Source organism: Trypanosoma grayi (assembly GCF_000691245.1).
Source record: "Trypanosoma grayi strain ANR4 Tgr_304_V1, whole genome shotgun sequence".
Lineage (NCBI taxonomy): Eukaryota > Euglenozoa > Kinetoplastea > Trypanosomatida > Trypanosomatidae > Trypanosoma > Trypanosoma grayi.
This window is the reverse complement of record NW_008825923.1, coordinates 144-18721: the sequence shown is the minus strand read 5'-3', so window position 1 is coordinate 18721 and position 18578 is coordinate 144. Positions and strand designations below refer to the sequence as shown.

The following is an 18578-nucleotide window of genomic DNA, read 5'->3' as shown; positions in this document are numbered from 1 at the left end:
CACAGGTCTCGCACAGTGTCGGCACCGACACGGCATCAGCTAGCCACTGACGGTTTCTTCTTCTGGGCTCACACGTCCAAGGTTCCACGCTCTTCAGGATTGTGTCGCAGGTGAGAATAATATGCATATTTTCTGTATCTTTTAGTCCTTTCAAGAGTGAAAGGAAAAGTGCAGTCTTTTTTTTTACTGGAGTGCATGAGAAACAGCTTCGACGAAGGACGAGTTCAAAATATCAGGCATGTCCACAACAGATAAATATACGATGATAATGTGCTTCTACTGGCCACACTTGTCTTGCTACTGTTGTTATTTTCAAGGGCTGTAGTGGTGCTCTCCTTTTCTTTCGGTAGGGGAGGGACGCAGAGCAAATGAAGGAAAAGTGTCTAGATTACATGAAGCGCAATGTGCGATTGATTGTAGAATAGCGGTGAGTGGCACAGGGTGACGTCAGCGAGCTTGACAAGGATCCGTATTCAGTGGATGCAAGCGTAGGCAGTCCAAAGGTGTGATTCACATTGCAGTGCCTGTTGCTGCATTTTCCTCCTGCTCCTGCTGGCTCTGGGCGCGCACGGCATCCTGGCGGATCTTCAGGAGTGTCCTTGCGTTGTGCTTTCGCTGCGCGCACTGAATTTTGATGGCGGCCTGCGTTGACGTCATGCTCGGAGTTTTCCCGCTGCGGGCAGTTGCCCAGCGTTGCAAAAAGGCGTAGATGTCGTCAGGCTTTTCACGCACGGCGTCAACTACGAAACTCTCAAGTTGCTCGCGCATGCCAACCCGCTCGAGGTACTCTCGTTGCTCCTCACTGTACTCAAGGCCGTAATCCATTTTGTGAGAATCACTGTACTTATTTTCTGTTCTTTGCGTTTGGAAACTTTTGTTCGTTTTTGCTTTTCCTATAAGCTTGTTTATCGAGAAGAGGGTTAGGATAGGGGGTTGTGAGTGGTGAAGGCCGTGCGAGTTGAAACAAGGAACAAAAAAGATACGAATGGCAACGGCTCACAGCAGTTGACAGAGGCACGACTGAAGGCAGCAATGGAAATTCAGAAAGGAACCATACCCGTGGCGCGCAGACGCCACCTGTGCAACCAATATCTTGTGTGTCATGTGAGGAAGTGTCAGGGGCGGGGCAATTATACACCGCCGTGCTTAGGTGCGAGGTAGATCATGTTGCCGTCCGCCCTGGTGAAGGTGGAGTAGCGGAAGGTGAAGTCGGTGCTGCCGCACTCCTCTTGCGGCCACGAGCGGCAGCGTGACTCGTGGCACGGCGATACGAGTGGCGGGGAGTGGGGCAGAAGCAACAGCGGCGTTGTGTTTGCCTCCCGTGGCCGCCGTCGCCACGCGGGCAACGTGCTGCAGCACTGCTGCTCTGCCACCATGGCGGCGTCCGTCACCTCCGTCTCTTTTTTTTCTTCGCATTGAGCGTCACGGCAGGCAGCTGCAGATCCCTCGAGCAGTGGGCATTCGAATAGCAGGCGCCAGTACGGCGACCCGCGCTCAATGCGGCGTCGCTCGCGCACACAGATGCCACGGCCCGCGGCGGTGGTGAACATTGTCGGCACCAAGACCGTCACTATCGCCGGCTCGGCATCAGCAACGTTGTGCTCCTCTTGTGCAGCCGCATTGGACTGACTCGTCGTCTCTGGATCAGTTGTGAGACCACTCTGTTGCCTTTGTTGCTGTTGTTGATGCTGGGACACAAACAGCGGCGTTTTTTGTGGGTGTGAATCAACACACGTGACAACAGCGGCACCCACCTCGCTGTTGCTTCCATCATCAGCATCACTCTTGATGTCACTGCTGTTGTTGTTAGCCGCTGCATCGCCGTAAGTGCAGCTCTCTTGACTGGTACAGCGCTGCATTTTCTCTTCGAGCATTTCGCCAAGTTTCGGCACGCCCTGCATGAACTGTTTCTCTTTTTTTGTTATCGACGTTTTTTTTTTGTTCTTGTCTGGATGTATCGTCCGTTCTCAGGCTCTTCTTTATCCTTTCTGTGCCTCTTTACAACAGAAGGATGCGAGAAACAGCAAAAACAATCCCCAATGTGCGTGCAAGGACGATGCATATGTGCGCCGCTGCAAGATATCCTTTATTGCCGCTCCCGCAGCGGTAGCAGCGGTAGCAGCTGGATCCTGACCCTGATCCTCCCCCACACATGTATGATGAGGAGCGCACCATGGATGCCATGACGTCTAGCACGCAGCGGCGATGCCGCAGAAGATCAACAACAGCAGCAAAGGCGGGGCTCAGAAGCATACACCGCCCGTCGTCACGGTTCTCTCTCCTCCAGCAACAGATGGGGAGTGTAGAGGGAAGCAAACGCGCATTCAGGCCCAGACATAGTTGAGCAACCGCTTATTCATTGCGCCACGATTAGTTCCATCTCGTTTACCATATTTCGCTCTCTTTGTTTTTTTTTTTTGCGTTTGGTTCAAGAATTGTGAAAATCCGGCGCACACAAAGAAGGAAAACAAGAAAAAAACGCGAAGGAAGAGATCGGGTATATGCGCATACAGAGAGAAAAATCTCGTTTTCGCCCACGCGCATATCACTCTCCTTAGCATTACTCCACACCCTCCACAGAAAAAAAAAACGGTCGCAATGCGCTCACACCTCTGGCATCTGTGTCTCGCTTCCTTCATGTGTGTACGTACTGTAGCAATAACTCACCTTGTTTACATGCCGGTGTCGTGTTCCTGGTTTATTTTCTCCTTGACAATACTGCTGCACATCGTCCCCCATCGGTGTGCCTATGCCATTAAGGCTGGCGCCCCAGCAGTAGCAGCAGCAGCGGTGCCCGTGCTACGTCTCGCCTCCATCTGCTTCGCCGCCCACTGCGCCATGTATTCACATGCGTTCTCCGGCTTCTCCTGCACGACGTCGGCGACGAGACGCTGAAGTATACCTTGGACGTTGTGCGAGTGCAAGTACTCCTGATCCTTCTGGATACTACTGATGTTGTGACTGGCGGCTTTAAGGCTCATTTGTTTTTGTTTTTCTTTTCAGCAGGGGGTTAACTTCTGTGAGAATCCGTGTTCACGCAGCAAAAGAAAACCGAGGAGACGGACCCCCCCCCCNCGGACCCCCCCCCCCAAAAAAAAAGAGTACGGGCAACACAACTGGGAAGCAAACAATGCAAAAGAATTCCCTCATACACATACAGATACACATACAAACAGGAATATGTATATGGAGACGCACGTTTCACCTATTGGTTATCTCCTGACTCGACTATTGGTTATTTCACCACCACAAGTTTACATCTTGCCCAGGGCCCGCCGGTAGCTGCAAGAAGATGGGTGCCGCCTGGCTACTTCTTTTGTGGATTCAGATTCTTCCTTACAACACTCACCTTCTTCTCCCCTGCTGGAGGTTTCTTCGCCACACTCCCTGTCCGTGTTTTCTTCTTCTGCTGCTGCTGCTGCTCTGGTGGCTGTACAATCGGCGGCAGCGTTGTTGTCGCCGGCATTGCTGTTGAGTGCTGTCGCGTGGCAGTTAGGGCTTCTGGTGGGGCGATGGTGCCGCCGCGTATACGCACGTAATAACCGAGCGTGTCGTCGAACTTTACACCGCACAGAACGCACAACTTCCGCGCNACTGGCCCCTCGAAAAGGGATGCGTGGCCGCGGCCGTGGCGGCATGACTTCACCAGCTCCTCCTGCTGATGCAGGAACCGCTTCATCTGCCGGGCTGCTGCTCGATTGGCGGCAGCCTCCTTACGCTCGCGCTCTTCGCGCAGCGCCACCTGCTCCGGGCTGTTCATTAAGTTCTCGTACGCTAGACGTTCCGCCTCGCTGCGGTCGGCTAGTTCCCGTGCGCAAAGTGAGGACCACGCGGCCGCCTCCACCGCGGCCTCGTCACGGCGCCAGGAGGCCTCGGTGCCAATGAGGAAAGCGCAGGCGGCGCGCAACGACTGCTCGCACTCGCGGCGCCACTGTTCCAGCGCCTGCTCCTGCTGCTCGAGCCGCGCCGTCTCCTCGACCTCGTGCCGCCACGCCGCACGTCCCTCCGCGCGGAGGGCCTCTTCACGTGATTCGTCCTGCCGCTGCTGTGCAGCAGCCCGCCCTCCCAAACGGTGTAGTAGTAAACGCATGGCCCTGTCGTTGAGGAGCTCGCCACCCGCCTCTTCCTTCCACGCAGCGAGCGCGGCGAAGAAGGATGTGGCATCGGCGATTAAATCCTCCCGCAACATCGTCTCCTCGCGCTCCACCTCCCGTCGCTCGGAGCTGTTCTTCAACAGACCATACTCCTGCAACGCCCCTTCCTTGATAAGACCCAGTTCCCAAGGCTCGAAGCGCCGCCGCACGCTGTTTTCGATACACGAAGAAGCCTTGTTGACGTGCTCCTCCGTGCATGGCACTACACCCCCCACAGCACCACCATCACTACCACTACCAGAAACAGCAGCAGTAGCGGTACGAGGCGATGATGCCGATGTGCCCGACGGAGGAGCCAAAGTCTTCGAGCCATGTCTACTGCTGTTTCGAGTCATTTAGAATGGCAGACTAAACTCCTACAGCATCTATTTCGTTCTCATAAAGAGTGCACACACACACCAGGGAAAGGGAAATATAGAAAAGACAATAAGAATGCACCAGTAAAAAGTCATCATAGCAGAAATTATAATGGCACAAAAGTAGTTTAGAAATAAACACGGAACGGTAATTTTCCTCCACACCATACCACGCCTAAAAAAAGCAAAGAAGCACATGCAAATGCAGCACCCATAGTTAGTGGCTTTCACGCGCAGTCAAACCGGTCTGCCAGCGCCTTGCTGTACTCGTCAATCTTGTTCACAGTTGTTGTCAACGATGCGAGCTGCGTCTCAACCGCATCCACGCGGGCGAACTGCAGGCGTAGATGCTTCATCACTTCCGCTGTCGCCTCCAACTCCTGCACTGCCCCCCTCGCCGAAGTCTGCACCATCTCGCAGCGCTTCCGCAGCACATCGTTACACCTCCCCAGCAGCTGCAACTCCTCTGTACTTGTCTCCATCTCCACTTTAATGTACTTTTCCAACGCAGTGTGTGCCTGGCGCAGCTGCTCCATCGCCTCTTCGTGTGTACCCGTCGCGAAGGAAAATGAAGTGGCGTCAAGTCCTGTAGAATCGCTGCTGAAGGAACCTTTATGGTCCTGTGGACTTTGGGAGCCTATCCGCTGCGACATCGCGCGGTCGCACAGCAAGCAGCACTTTCGATCACAACAGAACGAAACCGCAAGAAAAAGACAAAGGGAAAGGGAAAGGCACCACGTGAAATGCATTGAAGTGAAAGGAGGATGCTTGACGCGCAGTTTTGTATGTGCGTGGGTGTGTTTGTGTGGATATGTTACAGAAAAGAAGGTGGTGCATGCAGTCTTGGCGACTTCGAAGGAAAGAGAAAGGGGCCGCCAATTCCCCAGCAGTTTCGTGGTCTTACACCATCTTGCCAAGTTGTGGTGCGGAGTCGCGGTCGCAGCGGAACACCTCCAGGAGATCTGACAGCATCTCCACTTTCTTCTGCCGTGTATCGCCCTCCAGTGTGTAGAGGCGCACACTGTTGCCGAGAAACGCGTCGGAGTGTAGCAACCCGATGGGGTCGTGCCGCAGATATTCCTCCAGTGTCTCAATGACGCCTCCCATCACAGCTTTGGGGCCCTTACTCTGCGTCGTCTCGTACAGCATGCACACCAGATGCGAAGTGGCTGCGCTCACCCACAACTGCCGGGACGCCGCGCGGCAGAGTGCGGACTGTGCCTTTTCCTCGGCAGTAACGGTTTTTCGTGGGGCAGAGACAGTGGGCATGTTGGGTGCAGTCTGCGCCACATTGGCTGGGCCGCGGCACAAGTCTTGTGTACCGCGTGCCACGTCACGAAAGAGAGACGCTCCCTCCTCTATACGGTCGTTGAACGTTAACCACAACGCACGATTGAGTGCCGCAAGAAATCGATGGAACTGTTGCACATCTGCCGACTCGTCGGCAGTAGAAAGGCCTTCAATTGCCTGAAATGCATCCTCAGCGAGGAATACGTTACCGCAGCGCAGACACAGCGTTGCCAACTGCTGCAGGTGCAGCATCTGCCGCATCACTACGTAATCCTCGTTTTCCTCATCATCGTAGTGCTCCGCCGCTATTGTCGTCTCACACAAGCGGAGCGCCTCAGAGTACTGCTCAGACTCGTAGTGGCTCACAATGAGCGCCCGCTGCACCCGCTTGAGACGTGCTTTCCACATTGACGCCGCTGTTTTTGCTGTTGTTTCCGCTTTTGTTGATCCTGTTGTCGTACCTACATGCTGCTGGCACTCTTCGAGCAGATTGTAGAGCCGTCGTTGGGTATCCATGACGGCACCACAGTAACTAGGAAGCAGTGCACTGATGAAGCGGAGAGAAAACGGCACAACAGACTCTTGGGTTGCCGGGTCAAGAAAGCGGTCGCTGCCAAGGTCCCCCAACGCGTCAACCAACTTCTTCGCCGCCGCGTACCGCTGCATACTAAAGTAAGCTGTCACTTGCACGAGATAGAAGCGCAGCCTAGCCGCCACATCGGTGAGTGTGTCTCCGCTTATTTTGGCACTCAGTTCTTCTGCCAACATCGCCACGCCGTTCCAATTAGCGTTGGCTGCCAAACACCGCAGCCCATCCTCGTTGTGCGGCACTCCATCCAGCGTACACTCGCGCCGTACCCACTCGGTCGGAATATTGCCAAGAAAAGCCTGTGCCGTTTTCAAGGAGCTCGGTGAGGGCATAGCATGCGCTCTTGTACCCTTTTTTTTTCTTTATCGCCTGCGCTTTGTTGTTGTTGTTGTTGTTGTTGTTGTTACGATGGTGGTAATGGTCTGGTTTTTTGGTGGAAAGAAGAGCCAGGGCATGGGCACAATGCACACCAGAGCTAGCAGCATCCGCATCCGCATCAGCGGTCGTCAATGCAGAAATGACACCAAGGGAATGCATGCAGTTCACCCAGGCGCACCAAAAACAAAACAAAAAAAACAGAAGCCCGTTTGTGTGCCGACCGCAACAAACAGCGATAATAAAATAAAAGCAGGTGTAGTGTGGAGATGCACACTGCAATAGGGAAAACACAAACAAAAAAACAACGTGAATAAATAAAAACAAGCAACTTCGACTCGATGCTTTGTTTGAACACACACACTCTCTCTCTCAAGAACCACATATATTTCAGTCTCCCCGTCGCTGTGCTGACATGACGCACTTTTCGATGAACTTGCACATCTTTGCGGTTGGCATGTAGCACATCCGAGCCAGCGCGCCCACATCACGGCCATCGTCGTCCGTGTCAACCGGCCAGCGCGAGCCCAACTCCAGAAGCCGCTCCAGAAACGCAATGTTTCTTGGCTTCTTGCCCCCAAGGACACACCACATCGCGGGTGTACGCCCACGATCGTCACGGTCGTCGACATGTTGCCTCACGTTGTACCGCTGAAAAAAAACATCTAGCAACGAGGTGCGGCCGAATCGCGCAGCGTGGTGAAGGATGGTGGCGCCAGTTTTACTTGAGCGCCACACAATACCTTCGCCGAGAGTCTCCAGCAGAAAGTTTAAGACAACGTCGGCGCCAGCCTCTGCTGCGGGGTATAATGCCTCGCATAACGTCGTGCGAGATGCCGTTCCGTGACAACGTGTAAAATGTTCAAGGGATCTCACCTGTCCATACGCACTTGCACGCTGCACACACCGCAGTGCATTGCTATCAGAGACACCAAATGCGTGCCTGGGATGAAATTTATCTATCCATTCCAGAAGCGGCACTTGGCCGTACACAAACGCTGTTTCATACACATCCAGCGAGGGCACTCCAGCTGTGACGTCACTGAGGCTTATGCACTGCCCCAGAACCACAGTAGCACCAAGACGCTCCACCAAGCACATGAGGAAACTCAGATGGCCGTATTGTGCAGCGAGATGTGACAGAAAGCGCCCCTCACCGTCGTGGATAGAGAGCGCCACGGTATCTAGTGGCACACGTCGGCGTTGGTACATGCACTCAGATCCCCGCACGTTCATGCAGGCGTCTGCATGCAACATAACGCCTTGTGAAGAAAGCATCTCGAGGAGAGTGGTGCTGCCGACCTCAGCCGCGAAATGGGCGGTTGTGTAGCGTTGCAGCAGCCAACGTGCGCGTGCTGGCATTGGGTTTTCGTACATTGCATTCAACAGCTGCACCTCGGCTGCATCGTACAGCTTGGCATTAATGTGCGCAGAGGTCCTGCCCTTTGCATCCCCATTTTTGATTTTATCTTCCTCCAAGGAGACAGGAGGCGTAACATCTGGGGAGCATCGATGGTTTGCCCATTGGGAAAGAATGTCGCTGAAGCAGGAGTCTGGATACGTGCGAAGCGCCTCCGCCACGAAGCTGCCGCATGACGGCAACGAGTGGCAAAGAGAAGCCGAAACACGTCGCATCTTGACTTACGTGCCACTCACACACACTCCCCCCAAATGGGGTGAGAAAAAACGGCGGGCGCTGTGCTGCGAAGGTAAGGAGAAAAGAAAAGAATAAACGAAAAGAGAAAGAAAAAAGGAAATCACAGGCGATGAAATCCAGAAAAGTAATTAAGAACCCATATTCATCGTTCTCAGGTTCAGTATTTTACTTCTTTTGTGTTTGCAATATATATATATATATGATATGACGCTGCATTGTAGTACAACAACAAAAAATGTTCGTCCGCAACGACCCACATCGACTCCGCCTCCTTCTGAGCGCTTCAGTCAGAGAGTAATATAAAGGAAAGTTTTCCAATCTTCACAGCATAGCAAGTTAAAACACAACATGAGGTTCAATTCACCGTTCACCTCTAACCCTTCACACCTCTCTCCTTCGCTCTCTCCCTATTCCTTTTGGGTTGAGAGAGAAAAGGCAAAGGGTATTTTGGGGTTGGCGCCCGGAGAAAAAATGGTGGGGAGCTTTTCAATATCATCACTACACGCAGGGGAAAAAAGGGGGTGCAGCAAAAGATCCGCAGCGGTTGGTCGCTGTTCAGGATTATGGCGGAAGCACCTACGCAAGAAGTCGCTCAGCGTCTCATTGTCAGTAGTGTTTGTCAAGTATGGGGCGGCAGACGTCATGTCCGCCAAAAGCAACGGGCTATCCATAAACTTGGGTGGGCAGGCAAAGAGCTCGCTGGCCAAGCAACCAATGGACCAAATGTCGCACTGGCTCGAGTGGGGCTCCCCTCTGTAGACTTCTGGAGCCATATATCGAAGTGTACCCTCCACATCTTTGCTTGTCTTTCCCTGCCGCGCCGTTCCAAAGTCTGTTATTTTCACAGTTTCCCCTTTAAGCAAAATATTTGGCGGTTTGACGTCCCGGTGTGCCACACCACGGACGTGCAGATATGTGAGAGCCGTTAGTACCTGCCAAATAATCTGTACTACGGTCAGATTCGCTGGTTTCTTGGTCTTTCCAACGATAATGTCACTCAAGGAAGCATCACATAACTCCATAAAAAGATTTACATTGTTGTTTTTGCGCTCACAATGGAAATAATGGACAATGTTCGGGTGGTTCAGACTACACATGATCTGGATTTCGTTGAGGAGCTTATTGATAGATTCCTCGCCATCAGCAGAGAAGTAAAACATCTTCACGGCCATCTTTCCGCCTGTTAGATCACTCACAGCTTCATACACTGCGCCGAATGAACCTCGGCCGAGGAGTTTGCCTTTTGTCCAGGGTGAGTCCTGCCGGAGTGTGAGAATGCGCTCGCGCTCCTCTCGTGCAGTGGTCGCATTCTTCTTGAGTGATACAACTGTGCCTATGTCCATAAGTACCCTCCGTATCTCGCTGCCAGAGATGGGTGTGTTGATAACGTACTGGAACCCTTCCGAGGCGACGGAAACGCCGGGCTCAGCTATTGGCACGACGATAGCCCCATGATCAGGAGAGAGTATTAATTCCCGCGCCGAATTTAGCCACCCACGATCGCACACAATTACATCCACGTCATTTGTAGATGATTTGAGGCGTTTTTCCAGTTCATGTCGTTCTCGCACACTCGTAAGGGAAACAAACATAGTTTTCAAAAGAATCATGGAGATATTGTGCTGGTCCACCAAGTTTGTAATGAGTGTAAGAACATTTACTGTGCAGTTGACGATGGCGCGTGTCTGGTCAATGATGGACCGTTCACTGCGCGCCTCAAAGGCCTTAAAGGCTGCATCCTCCACATCCTCCAGTGCTGCTGTCACCTGACACGGGAAATGCAGTGAAACATAGTGGTCATCAATGTGCATATTCCCGCAGATACTGCGTAGAGAAGGTACAATATTTTCCCGAAAATTCGCCTTCTTAAGTCGCTTCTCATTTTCCTTAGAGACTGGGGTTATGGTCACAGCCAAAGAATAAATGCTGCCAGTTGGGTTCAACGTCTGCAGTTTCACAGAACATGCAACTCCCAGAGCACTCAACACAGTAGCAATAACTTTGGGTACGCTTGGATGTAAGCACAGTGTGGCAGGAAACATGGGATCTACGTATCTTGTGTGTTGCAATGTTGAGGAGCGGAGTGCTTGTGCCAACAGCTGTTCTGCTGTGGTCCACTCCCATTCTGTCAACATCTCGCGCGCGAACTCGTCCACCTGTTTCACGAAGGCGCACTGCAGAAAAGACTGCAGACCAGTAATTAGAGCTTGTCCTTCCGTTTTTACCACCTTTGCCGAGACCAATTTGGATATTGAGAGATTCACCTCGGATGTGAAATAGTCACGAATGTAGTTGCGATGCTCTCCTAAGTTATCCTTGGCGTTTGCGCAAATAAGAATGCTCCCAATTGGCGTCCCTGTAGGATTCAAGATTGGTGCGGCTATCGTGAGTAGTGTCACTGGAGCTGTAGCAAAGGCACGCAGCTTTACCTTCATCACATCGCCGCGGGACGCCTGCAGGGCAGTGATGTCTTGTGCAGCGTCACCGCTCGGCGTAATGACGAGCTCCGAGAGCGGCTTCCCTATACAGCCGTTTTCGAGGAAGCCTGTCATCACCTCCGCGGCTATGTTCCAACGTGTGATAAGGAATTTTTCATCGAACCCAATCATCACTGCTTGTGCATCCAGGTGCTTTCCCTCAATATACCCCACACCGTCGCCGTAGGGAATAGTGTAGTAGCCTTTCTTTGTATCGCGCCCTCGGCGCACCCGCAGCGGGTTCGCTGCACCAATTGGGACTCTCGCACCGTCGTTCTGTTCAGACAGGCGCAGCGGCATCGAATTGGCGCAAATACGCTCTTCGATCATTCGAGTGTAGAACTCCTGCAGTGCCCCCGACGAGGCGAAGAAAAAGTAGCCGATAGCAATACAGGGAATTGCCAAGAACAAAATGGAGATGATCCCCACACCTACCCCAACCACAGGAGGAGGGCGGACCAACGGAACAAGTAGCAGCGCGACTGTGACCTCAAGAAATGAGGAAACCAGCATGGCGATCAGCAACCCAAATACGACTGAGCTGTGTGTGACCCCTTTCCGTACAAAGGAAGAGGAGAAGGGAAATTTAATGTGTGCATCTCGCATGTGCTGAGCTGCTTCCTGTGCTAATCTAGTCACCGGTTTTTTCCACGCCAAAGCCTGTGGTCCAACACTAACAACATCATCGAGAAAAAGTCTTTCCATCCGCTCAAGCCGCTTCGGGAGTTCGTCGACACTTGATTCAGAATCATTCCTTCGATACGACGACGGAGGCACAGTGGCAAGCACCTTGAGCGTGGACTGAATGGAGTGGTGCACAGCATAGACTCGAGGAGTTTGCTCGTTTTTGCCCTCCAGGAACACTTGCTCTAGAAGTCCAAAGAAGGTGTCCATAAGTTCCGGCATGGACAAGATACTTTGTTCTACGTACACCTCGTCATCCTTCGTTGCAAGAATCGGGTGTGGCAACATTCAACCGACGACTATTCCTGTGAAGAAGACGCTGGTGTTTAAAAAAAAAAAAGGGAAAGTAAACAAAAAAGAAAACCTCCTGAATAATAGTGTTATGTATATATATACAAACATATATATATATATATATAAGGCCAGTGAAGGAGGAGGAAAAACAGGGAAAAACGGCTGAAATTCATCGGTCCAGTCCCCCTGCCTTTTTTTTTATCCTCACATCCTCGCACTGATAACAATGATGATCCATAACACTCTTCCAATTCCATTGAAGGGAATAGAAACTCTGTACATAACAAGAAATGCATCATCCATTCCGAATGGAAATGCTGCTGCCAGGTGCCGTCGTCAGCCGCTGCATGCGGCACCCATTTTTTTTTGTCACCTACTGTAACATCGAATAGACTTTCATCAAGAAAATCGATCCCAAACACGCAAAAAGAAACACCGCCATACATACACGCAGATATATAATGATGTCTTTTTAGCCTTGAGACTGAGGGCGGGAAATGGACTGCCGGCTCTTCGCACTGGACTTCCTCGACGCACGACGGCGGGAGGCGCTTGACTTTCTTCGGCCTCCCTGGCTTTTCTTACGCTTCGCAGTGGAGCTACGCGACCTCGACTTCTTGCTGCCACTGCGACGGCCCTTTCCTTTGCGTGCACGCTTCGACCTGCTTCGTCCACGTCGCAACGAGCGTCCACGTGCTGACACAGTCGAGCGCCCACTGCGTCTGCCAACGCAGCTCTTTCGGCGCAGCGCAGGTGGCAGCGTTGCAAGGAGCTCATGGGGTGCGCCTGGCCGCGGAATACCCGTATTTCCGTCGGAGAAGCGGTGCAGTACCATCGATGAGGCTGCGAATACCGGGGGCAGCCCACCTGTCCTACCTGACTGATATCCTGTGTTGCTCAAACCGTACTCCTTACGGTGATCAACATAGTGTAGAGCAAGTGCGTCAGCGCGGGAGCCTACGTTGTATGTCTTCTCTTCATAACGAACTGGGCAAGCGCTAGTGTACCGCGGCACAACGGCACGAAGGGCATCCTCCATCACCTCATCCTCATCTGAGCTGCCCCCAGCCTCAAGAACGGCGTTAAGGGCTGAACGCCCGACACTGTATTGGCGTCTACCTTCACGCGTTACACGCGGCACCCGCACTAATAAGTGCTCAGTTCTTTTAGCCGGTTCACCAAGATGTATCTCCACATCAGCTGCAGCATTATCACCACTACCATTATCCTCATTATCCTCATCATCATCATCATCATCATCATCATCATAGTCTTCACCGGAACAGCTACTGTTTCCAGAAGCATCAGCACCTTGCTCCAGGCTTTGAGGGGCATCCAAACGGTAGTTATCAGGATCTATCAGTCCTCGACCTTCTAGAGCATTCACAACACTCCTCACATCTTGCTGTTCGAGAGTCTCCCCTATTCGGACAAGCTCCCAAATAGCCTCACTATTTGCCTTCACCTTGCGTATCATAAATGCAACGCATGAATTGTGAGAAGGATTCGCCACCGTCACCGGGATGATGGCAACCGGCACGATGGCTCCTGGTTTTTTAACAGCGTAGTACACATCGGTCATCTCAGTGAGTGGCGCATCCGCACCAAAAAGTGTGGCACATAGGGACACCCCACTCCACATCGCAATCTTCTTTAAGTTCACGAGGATACCGTCTCCAGCTACTACACGAGGTCTCCCTGTTGGTTCCAAAAAATTGTGTGCAAACTCGGAACTGGGGGTCATCTTGACAACGGTGTGAGGTTGATGCAAAAGCCCCTTGTTGTTTGTCGTCGCACGGCCTACCCCCACATAGTCAATCTGCCCACAATGTTCACTGAAGAGACATGCAGTAGTGTCGAGGAAGAGTGGTACATCCTCATCTTCTGGTACTTGACGGTAAAGAGTGATCTCTAATTCCGTTATATGGCGACCGATAAGTGCAGACTCACCCTTCATAAGTATTCGAACGGGTGATTCAGCCAGCGCCTTCTCCAGCAGCTGCGCCGCCTCTGCTGCTGAGTCGATTCTTGAAGTGCCTCTGGAGGCATCTCCGCTTCGCCTTCCTCCAAATGCCGAATTGGATTTCAAAAACTTTTTTGACTTTCTGGTGCTCCGCTTCCTCCTGGCAGCAGAATTAGACCTTGACCTTGACTTCGATCGGGACCGAGATCTTGAACGTGACCTTGACCGTGACTGTGACCTTGACTTGGATCGGGATCGGGACCTTGATTTGGTCTTTGGCTTGCCCGCAATCCGTCCCATCCTTATCCTGTCCCTTTTTGCATCATGAAAAAAAAAGAAAACCAAATCCGTCGAGCATCAAGGGCAAAAATAGCAGCAAAAAAAAATGAATAAAGAAACGGATCATATACTCAAAAAAAAAAAGCAACAGCATAAAGTAGAACCATCTTCAACTTGATCTTTTTTCGTTCCTTTCATTTTACCAGCCTTTTCAAACGGCGATACTGGGGTGAATCAAGCGCAGCGAGAGCATTCTCAACGCTACGCGTCACAGCCACTAACTTCTCGTACGAACACACCATCCACGTTGTTTGTACTGTTCCACTAATGGGATCCATAGTCGTCAATGCAATCGTGTAGTGTGGCATACCAGTCGACTCTGGGATTCGACGGCAACCAAGCGGAACCTCTAAACGCCACTGGATTTGGGCGTACTGCGGGCTAGAACTTCCAGGCATCCCCACTTCATCGACTAAGCCTTCCATCATTCCCTTGTCGTCTGCACTACAGAAACGACGAGAGAAAGTATGAACACAGAGAAAAACTCCTTGTTCGCCCCATTCTCGTATTGTCTGAAATCAAGCAAAGGGAATTGCTACCATGCCGAGCTCAATAATATCGATAACGTCACAGTAGCAGAGACAAAAACATGATGCTGCATCCGATGTAAAATGAATAGCAAACCCTTGGCAACAATTACCACAACTTGTTTTCAAAGTACGATCTTGTTGGGAAACTACAATTCTCCAGAAAGCATCGCAGCTTCCAGTCCAAGTAGTTTGGCTTCACCAATGTAAGAATCATATGAGACAATCAAGTCGCACACTCAAGGTCTTCAATGAAAAGAAAGAAACTTGTAAAAAAATTGGCCCCAGCACCATGGTTTCACACACATCAAAAAAAAATACAGAACTGTGAAGAATAAAGGCATCCTCCCAAGCTATGTGAACCGTGAAGAGCTGAACAAAAACAACCAAGTTCCACACAGTTGAAGTACTTCGCATTTATTTCTACCCACCAGAGCAATATAAATTTTTCTTTTAAAAAATTAAAAAGGCTGATTGAAGACACATTTTCGCTTTCGTTTTATATGCGGATGTACATTAGGATTCCCCTTTATAATCATATGTCCTCTTTCCGCCTCTACGCATAAAGAAGCCACTGAGATAAAACAAAAACACTCAGAGGAAAAACTTCATGTAATTCTCATATTCAGGTGAATACGAGTTTCACAACAAAATGTTACGAGCCCTGGCGAGGGTCTCCCTCGTTCGCTCAGACAAGCGGGACACCTGCACATCACTCGCAGAGCTTTCACTGTGGGACTGTACTAGGCTTGCGCGTGTCGCCCTGTTTTTTTTTAATTCAGGTGGGGCCACGGCACTTGGTCCTTCATTAAGCCTCGCTATTCGTATGCGCAGCTGGGCCATCTGGAGCTCCAGGGCCTCCTTTTCATCATTCCAGCTCCGCATCTTTTCTCGCACAGCCTCCTCGGGATCATATTCCGATGTTTTCAGCCATTTATTTGCCCGGTCCAAACGTGCTTGAAGAGACTGAATTGAAGAATCCAAATCCGTCTCTTTTTCAAGCAATTTGTTGAGACCACCAAGACTCATTACGTGGAAACGGAAATGTTTTAGCTCATATTGTTGATGCAACCCAATTTCCAATTCGTACAGTTCCACCTCAAGCTGCCTCATGATTTCCTCCCATTGAAACTCTTCCTCTAAAGCAATAAGCTCACGTAAGCCCAATTCCTCAGAAGAAAATGCAGCACATTCTGCAGCCTTTCGGTGTTCTGTCTCTTTTTGTTGAAGCATCCGCAACACTAAAACCTTTTCCATCTTAGCATAATATACTAATAAATAATGACAAATCAAACACCTTGTTTTTCTTTTTAGCAAAAAAAATGAAAAAGAAAAACAGGATGCGTGATACCGCATAGGAGATTCATAGAATAATAATAAGGTTTTTTTTAAAATGCGTTAGCAACGGAAACAAAAGAAAAAAATCACACCATACGCCACAGACCCATCCAAAAGTATTCCTGATGTTGTGCTAATACTACCATACTATCTTCAACTCCGACCCCGTCGAAAAACAAAAAAGAGACAGTTTGTCCTAGCTCCTATTGACTAATTTTATTTGCATCCTTGTATTCTTCAAGGCGCTCGATGACTGCTGGTGTCTGGAATACATGATCAGGGATCTCAGCACCACGGTAAAGCGACTCAAGGAGTGAAGCCGCACCTCGTGGAGTGGCCTCCCACTTCATTGTTTCCAGAAGGGACTTTGCCAAGTACTCCACAAGCTCAATGTGGGGAATAACCACCTTTGCATAGTCATCATCGGGATCTGCAAAGGCGTCAAGATGTTGACCATCCATTTCAACTTTCAGCTGGCCGCCCTTATCATCAAGAATCGGATAGGCCATGAGGCTGTAGCACTTCAGAAGGCGGTGAGGATCCCCCAAATGCGGTGGAAGGAAAACGCGAATAAAGGTTTTGTTTTCCTTGGCAACCTCTCCCAGACGCCGGAGCACATCCGCATCGCGAGGATCCATGGTGCAGGCATACTGGCTTCGAACGCGGTCGTTAACTTCTGGCTTCCGGAGCATACAGGAGTAAATCGTATCCAAGGCAGCGTTATCCCAGCCTTTTCCAAAGAAGTAACGGCAAGTGGCAACGGCCGCCAGCGAAGGGGTAGCAAATCGCTTCATCTAATAATGCTTATCTTTCTTCCCTTCCTATAATAAAATAGATGCAAAAGTACGACTCAAAACAAACGTCATAATCATAATAAATCCCCACGAAACAAAAAAAAATTATTATGGGAAGTACATACATTAATTGGGAAAATGATGGGAAGAGTGTCAAGCCTGCTCGCAAATGTAATGATGTCACCATACATCTCACCTCTTCTTTTTCGCTTCGTTTTCTATTTGCTCCCCACCGCTCACATTAGTGGATAGAGAGAAAAAAGAGAGAAAGATGTAGGGAGGAAGCCGTCCACAGTGGTGGCCACACACTGGAAATATAGTTTGGCTTCTTTGCTTCCATGCCATCAGCTCAATGGGTTGCTATATTTTTTTTCTCAGTGTTAGATATGGCGAAAAGATTATTTCCCTTTTTTGCTGGTATTCTTTCGTTGTGAGCATCCTCGTTTCCTTTTTTGTTTTTGTTTTTATTTGCACTTCCCCATGAGTTTCTTAGTCTAAGTAGTTCCTGGCACAGAAAGTGGTTCAGTTGAAGTCGGTATCCAATTCTTCCGTCGAAAAGTACCCTTTTCACGCAGAACCCGAGAGAACTGGTTCACCTTGGTGTCAAGGAGGAAATCGAACAGAGTACCTGGCCAAGACTCCGTGACAAGTAAACCATCATAGAACTCGGGAGCAATTTGGCGAAGCTTATGTACTCGAGTCCAGGGAATGTTTGGGAAGTCGTGGTGTTCAACATGATATCCGGCGTTCCATGTCAACCAGTTCAGAGGTCCATAGTAGGAGAAGGTTTCTTGCTTGCCTTCGCCCTTAAAAATGAAGTGTTCCGAAATAAAGTGACCCGCAAAAGGGTGCCAACTGGCACCCAAGAAAATGCAGGCCACAAAATACAGCAGCGACCAGCCGCCAAAAAGTCTGTACATGATCAAATTGAATGTGATCTGCACGGCGTAGTTGATGATATGCGTGTTCTGAAAGGCAATTCTCCGCACGATAACAGGACGGAGAGCATAGAACAGAATCTGGAAAGTAATAAAGAACATTTTCCCAATGTAGTTGGACAGAAGTCTTCCTTCAAGAACCGTTGGTACGTCCACGTCCACCGTCTCCCAACCAAGGTAATGGTGGTGGTCTGCATGATAAGTCTTAAACATCATTGCATAGGGAAACGGCACTATCAGATTGATAAACATAGCGTAGTAATCATTGTATAGCCGTGTCTTAAAACCCAAATCATGCGTAACTTCATGAATGGCCAAAAACGCGCTGTGCGTTATTGTACCCCCAATAAAATAGGCCACAAATAAAAATGTTGGCCAGCTCATTTCAGACGCCTGAGTAGCAAGAAAAATCTGAAAGAGAACAACTGGTGTCATTATTCGGTACATCCAAGGATCCGGACCATAGAGCTTCTTTATTTCGTTCCCATATTTGTTCAACATGGCCCTATTGCGTGTACAATGAGAATATTCGCTTTCAGTCCAATAATAATCATCCCTTCCTTGGTGCTCAACGAGCTTACCCAATAAGGATTCGGAATTCTTCGACATAGCCCAGCTCGACCTAAAACTAAAAGCAAAAAAAAAGAGAAGATGAAACAGAAAAAAAAATCGATGTGCAAAAATATTGTCCCTAATACAAAAAAAATTAGAGTTCCCATCTACAGCACCACGCAACAAAAACCCAAACATCGTTGCAAACATACTTGCAACAATCTGCTTATAATCGGCCAGTGAACCACAAC

At 50.1% G+C, this 18578-nt stretch overlaps 13 protein-coding genes across 13 annotated transcripts; all 13 read right to left on the bottom strand.

Annotated features, from left to right (window-relative positions):
• Positions 1 to 510: 510 nt before the first annotated feature.
• Positions 511 to 825, bottom strand: DQ04_03041120 (hypothetical protein; the record flags this gene model as incomplete). Its single annotated transcript, XM_009312465.1, has 1 exon — positions 511 to 825. One exon carries the CDS (start codon positions 823 to 825, stop codon positions 511 to 513), a length of 315 nt encoding a protein of 104 aa, XP_009310740.1.
• A 305-nt stretch (positions 826 to 1130) lies between these two features.
• Positions 1131 to 1874, bottom strand: DQ04_03041110 (hypothetical protein; the record flags this gene model as incomplete). The annotated part of the gene is made up of 1 exon (XM_009312464.1): positions 1131 to 1874. The coding sequence occupies one exon, from the start codon at positions 1872 to 1874 to the stop codon at positions 1131 to 1133; it is 744 nt and encodes a 247-aa protein (XP_009310739.1).
• Positions 1875 to 2747: 873 nt separating this feature from the next.
• On the bottom strand, positions 2748 to 2981 carry DQ04_03041100 (hypothetical protein; the record flags this gene model as incomplete). Its single annotated transcript, XM_009312463.1, has 1 exon — positions 2748 to 2981. One exon carries the CDS (start codon positions 2979 to 2981, stop codon positions 2748 to 2750), a length of 234 nt encoding a protein of 77 aa, XP_009310738.1.
• Positions 2982 to 3307: 326 nt separating this feature from the next.
• Positions 3308 to 4489, bottom strand: DQ04_03041090 (hypothetical protein; the record flags this gene model as incomplete). The annotated part of the gene is made up of 1 exon (XM_009312462.1): positions 3308 to 4489. One exon carries the CDS (start codon positions 4487 to 4489, stop codon positions 3308 to 3310), a length of 1182 nt encoding a protein of 393 aa, XP_009310737.1.
• Positions 4490 to 4737: 248 nt separating this feature from the next.
• Positions 4738 to 5163, bottom strand: DQ04_03041080 (hypothetical protein; the record flags this gene model as incomplete). The annotated part of the gene is made up of 1 exon (XM_009312461.1): positions 4738 to 5163. One exon carries the CDS (start codon positions 5161 to 5163, stop codon positions 4738 to 4740), a length of 426 nt encoding a protein of 141 aa, XP_009310736.1.
• A 247-nt stretch (positions 5164 to 5410) lies between these two features.
• DQ04_03041070 (hypothetical protein) lies at positions 5411 to 6721 on the bottom strand (the record flags this gene model as incomplete). The annotated part of the gene is made up of 1 exon (XM_009312460.1): positions 5411 to 6721. The coding sequence occupies one exon, from the start codon at positions 6719 to 6721 to the stop codon at positions 5411 to 5413; it is 1311 nt and encodes a 436-aa protein (XP_009310735.1).
• A 433-nt stretch (positions 6722 to 7154) lies between these two features.
• DQ04_03041060 (hypothetical protein) lies at positions 7155 to 8399 on the bottom strand (the record flags this gene model as incomplete). The annotated part of the gene is made up of 1 exon (XM_009312459.1): positions 7155 to 8399. The coding sequence occupies one exon, from the start codon at positions 8397 to 8399 to the stop codon at positions 7155 to 7157; it is 1245 nt and encodes a 414-aa protein (XP_009310734.1).
• Positions 8400 to 8828: 429 nt separating this feature from the next.
• DQ04_03041050 (putative protein kinase) lies at positions 8829 to 11870 on the bottom strand (the record flags this gene model as incomplete). Its single annotated transcript, XM_009312458.1, has 1 exon — positions 8829 to 11870. One exon carries the CDS (start codon positions 11868 to 11870, stop codon positions 8829 to 8831), a length of 3042 nt encoding a protein of 1013 aa, XP_009310733.1.
• A 478-nt stretch (positions 11871 to 12348) lies between these two features.
• On the bottom strand, positions 12349 to 14139 carry DQ04_03041040 (hypothetical protein; the record flags this gene model as incomplete). The annotated part of the gene is made up of 1 exon (XM_009312457.1): positions 12349 to 14139. One exon carries the CDS (start codon positions 14137 to 14139, stop codon positions 12349 to 12351), a length of 1791 nt encoding a protein of 596 aa, XP_009310732.1.
• A 173-nt stretch (positions 14140 to 14312) lies between these two features.
• Positions 14313 to 14606, bottom strand: DQ04_03041030 (hypothetical protein; the record flags this gene model as incomplete). Its single annotated transcript, XM_009312456.1, has 1 exon — positions 14313 to 14606. The coding sequence occupies one exon, from the start codon at positions 14604 to 14606 to the stop codon at positions 14313 to 14315; it is 294 nt and encodes a 97-aa protein (XP_009310731.1).
• Positions 14607 to 15347: 741 nt separating this feature from the next.
• DQ04_03041020 (hypothetical protein) lies at positions 15348 to 15938 on the bottom strand (the record flags this gene model as incomplete). Its single annotated transcript, XM_009312455.1, has 1 exon — positions 15348 to 15938. One exon carries the CDS (start codon positions 15936 to 15938, stop codon positions 15348 to 15350), a length of 591 nt encoding a protein of 196 aa, XP_009310730.1.
• Positions 15939 to 16246: 308 nt separating this feature from the next.
• On the bottom strand, positions 16247 to 16837 carry DQ04_03041010 (cytochrome c oxidase subunit V; the record flags this gene model as incomplete). The annotated part of the gene is made up of 1 exon (XM_009312454.1): positions 16247 to 16837. One exon carries the CDS (start codon positions 16835 to 16837, stop codon positions 16247 to 16249), a length of 591 nt encoding a protein of 196 aa, XP_009310729.1.
• Positions 16838 to 17331: 494 nt separating this feature from the next.
• Positions 17332 to 18276, bottom strand: DQ04_03041000 (putative fatty acid desaturase, putative,sphingolipid delta 4 desaturase; the record flags this gene model as incomplete). The annotated part of the gene is made up of 1 exon (XM_009312453.1): positions 17332 to 18276. The coding sequence occupies one exon, from the start codon at positions 18274 to 18276 to the stop codon at positions 17332 to 17334; it is 945 nt and encodes a 314-aa protein (XP_009310728.1).
• Between the last annotated feature and the right edge of the window lie 302 nt (positions 18277 to 18578).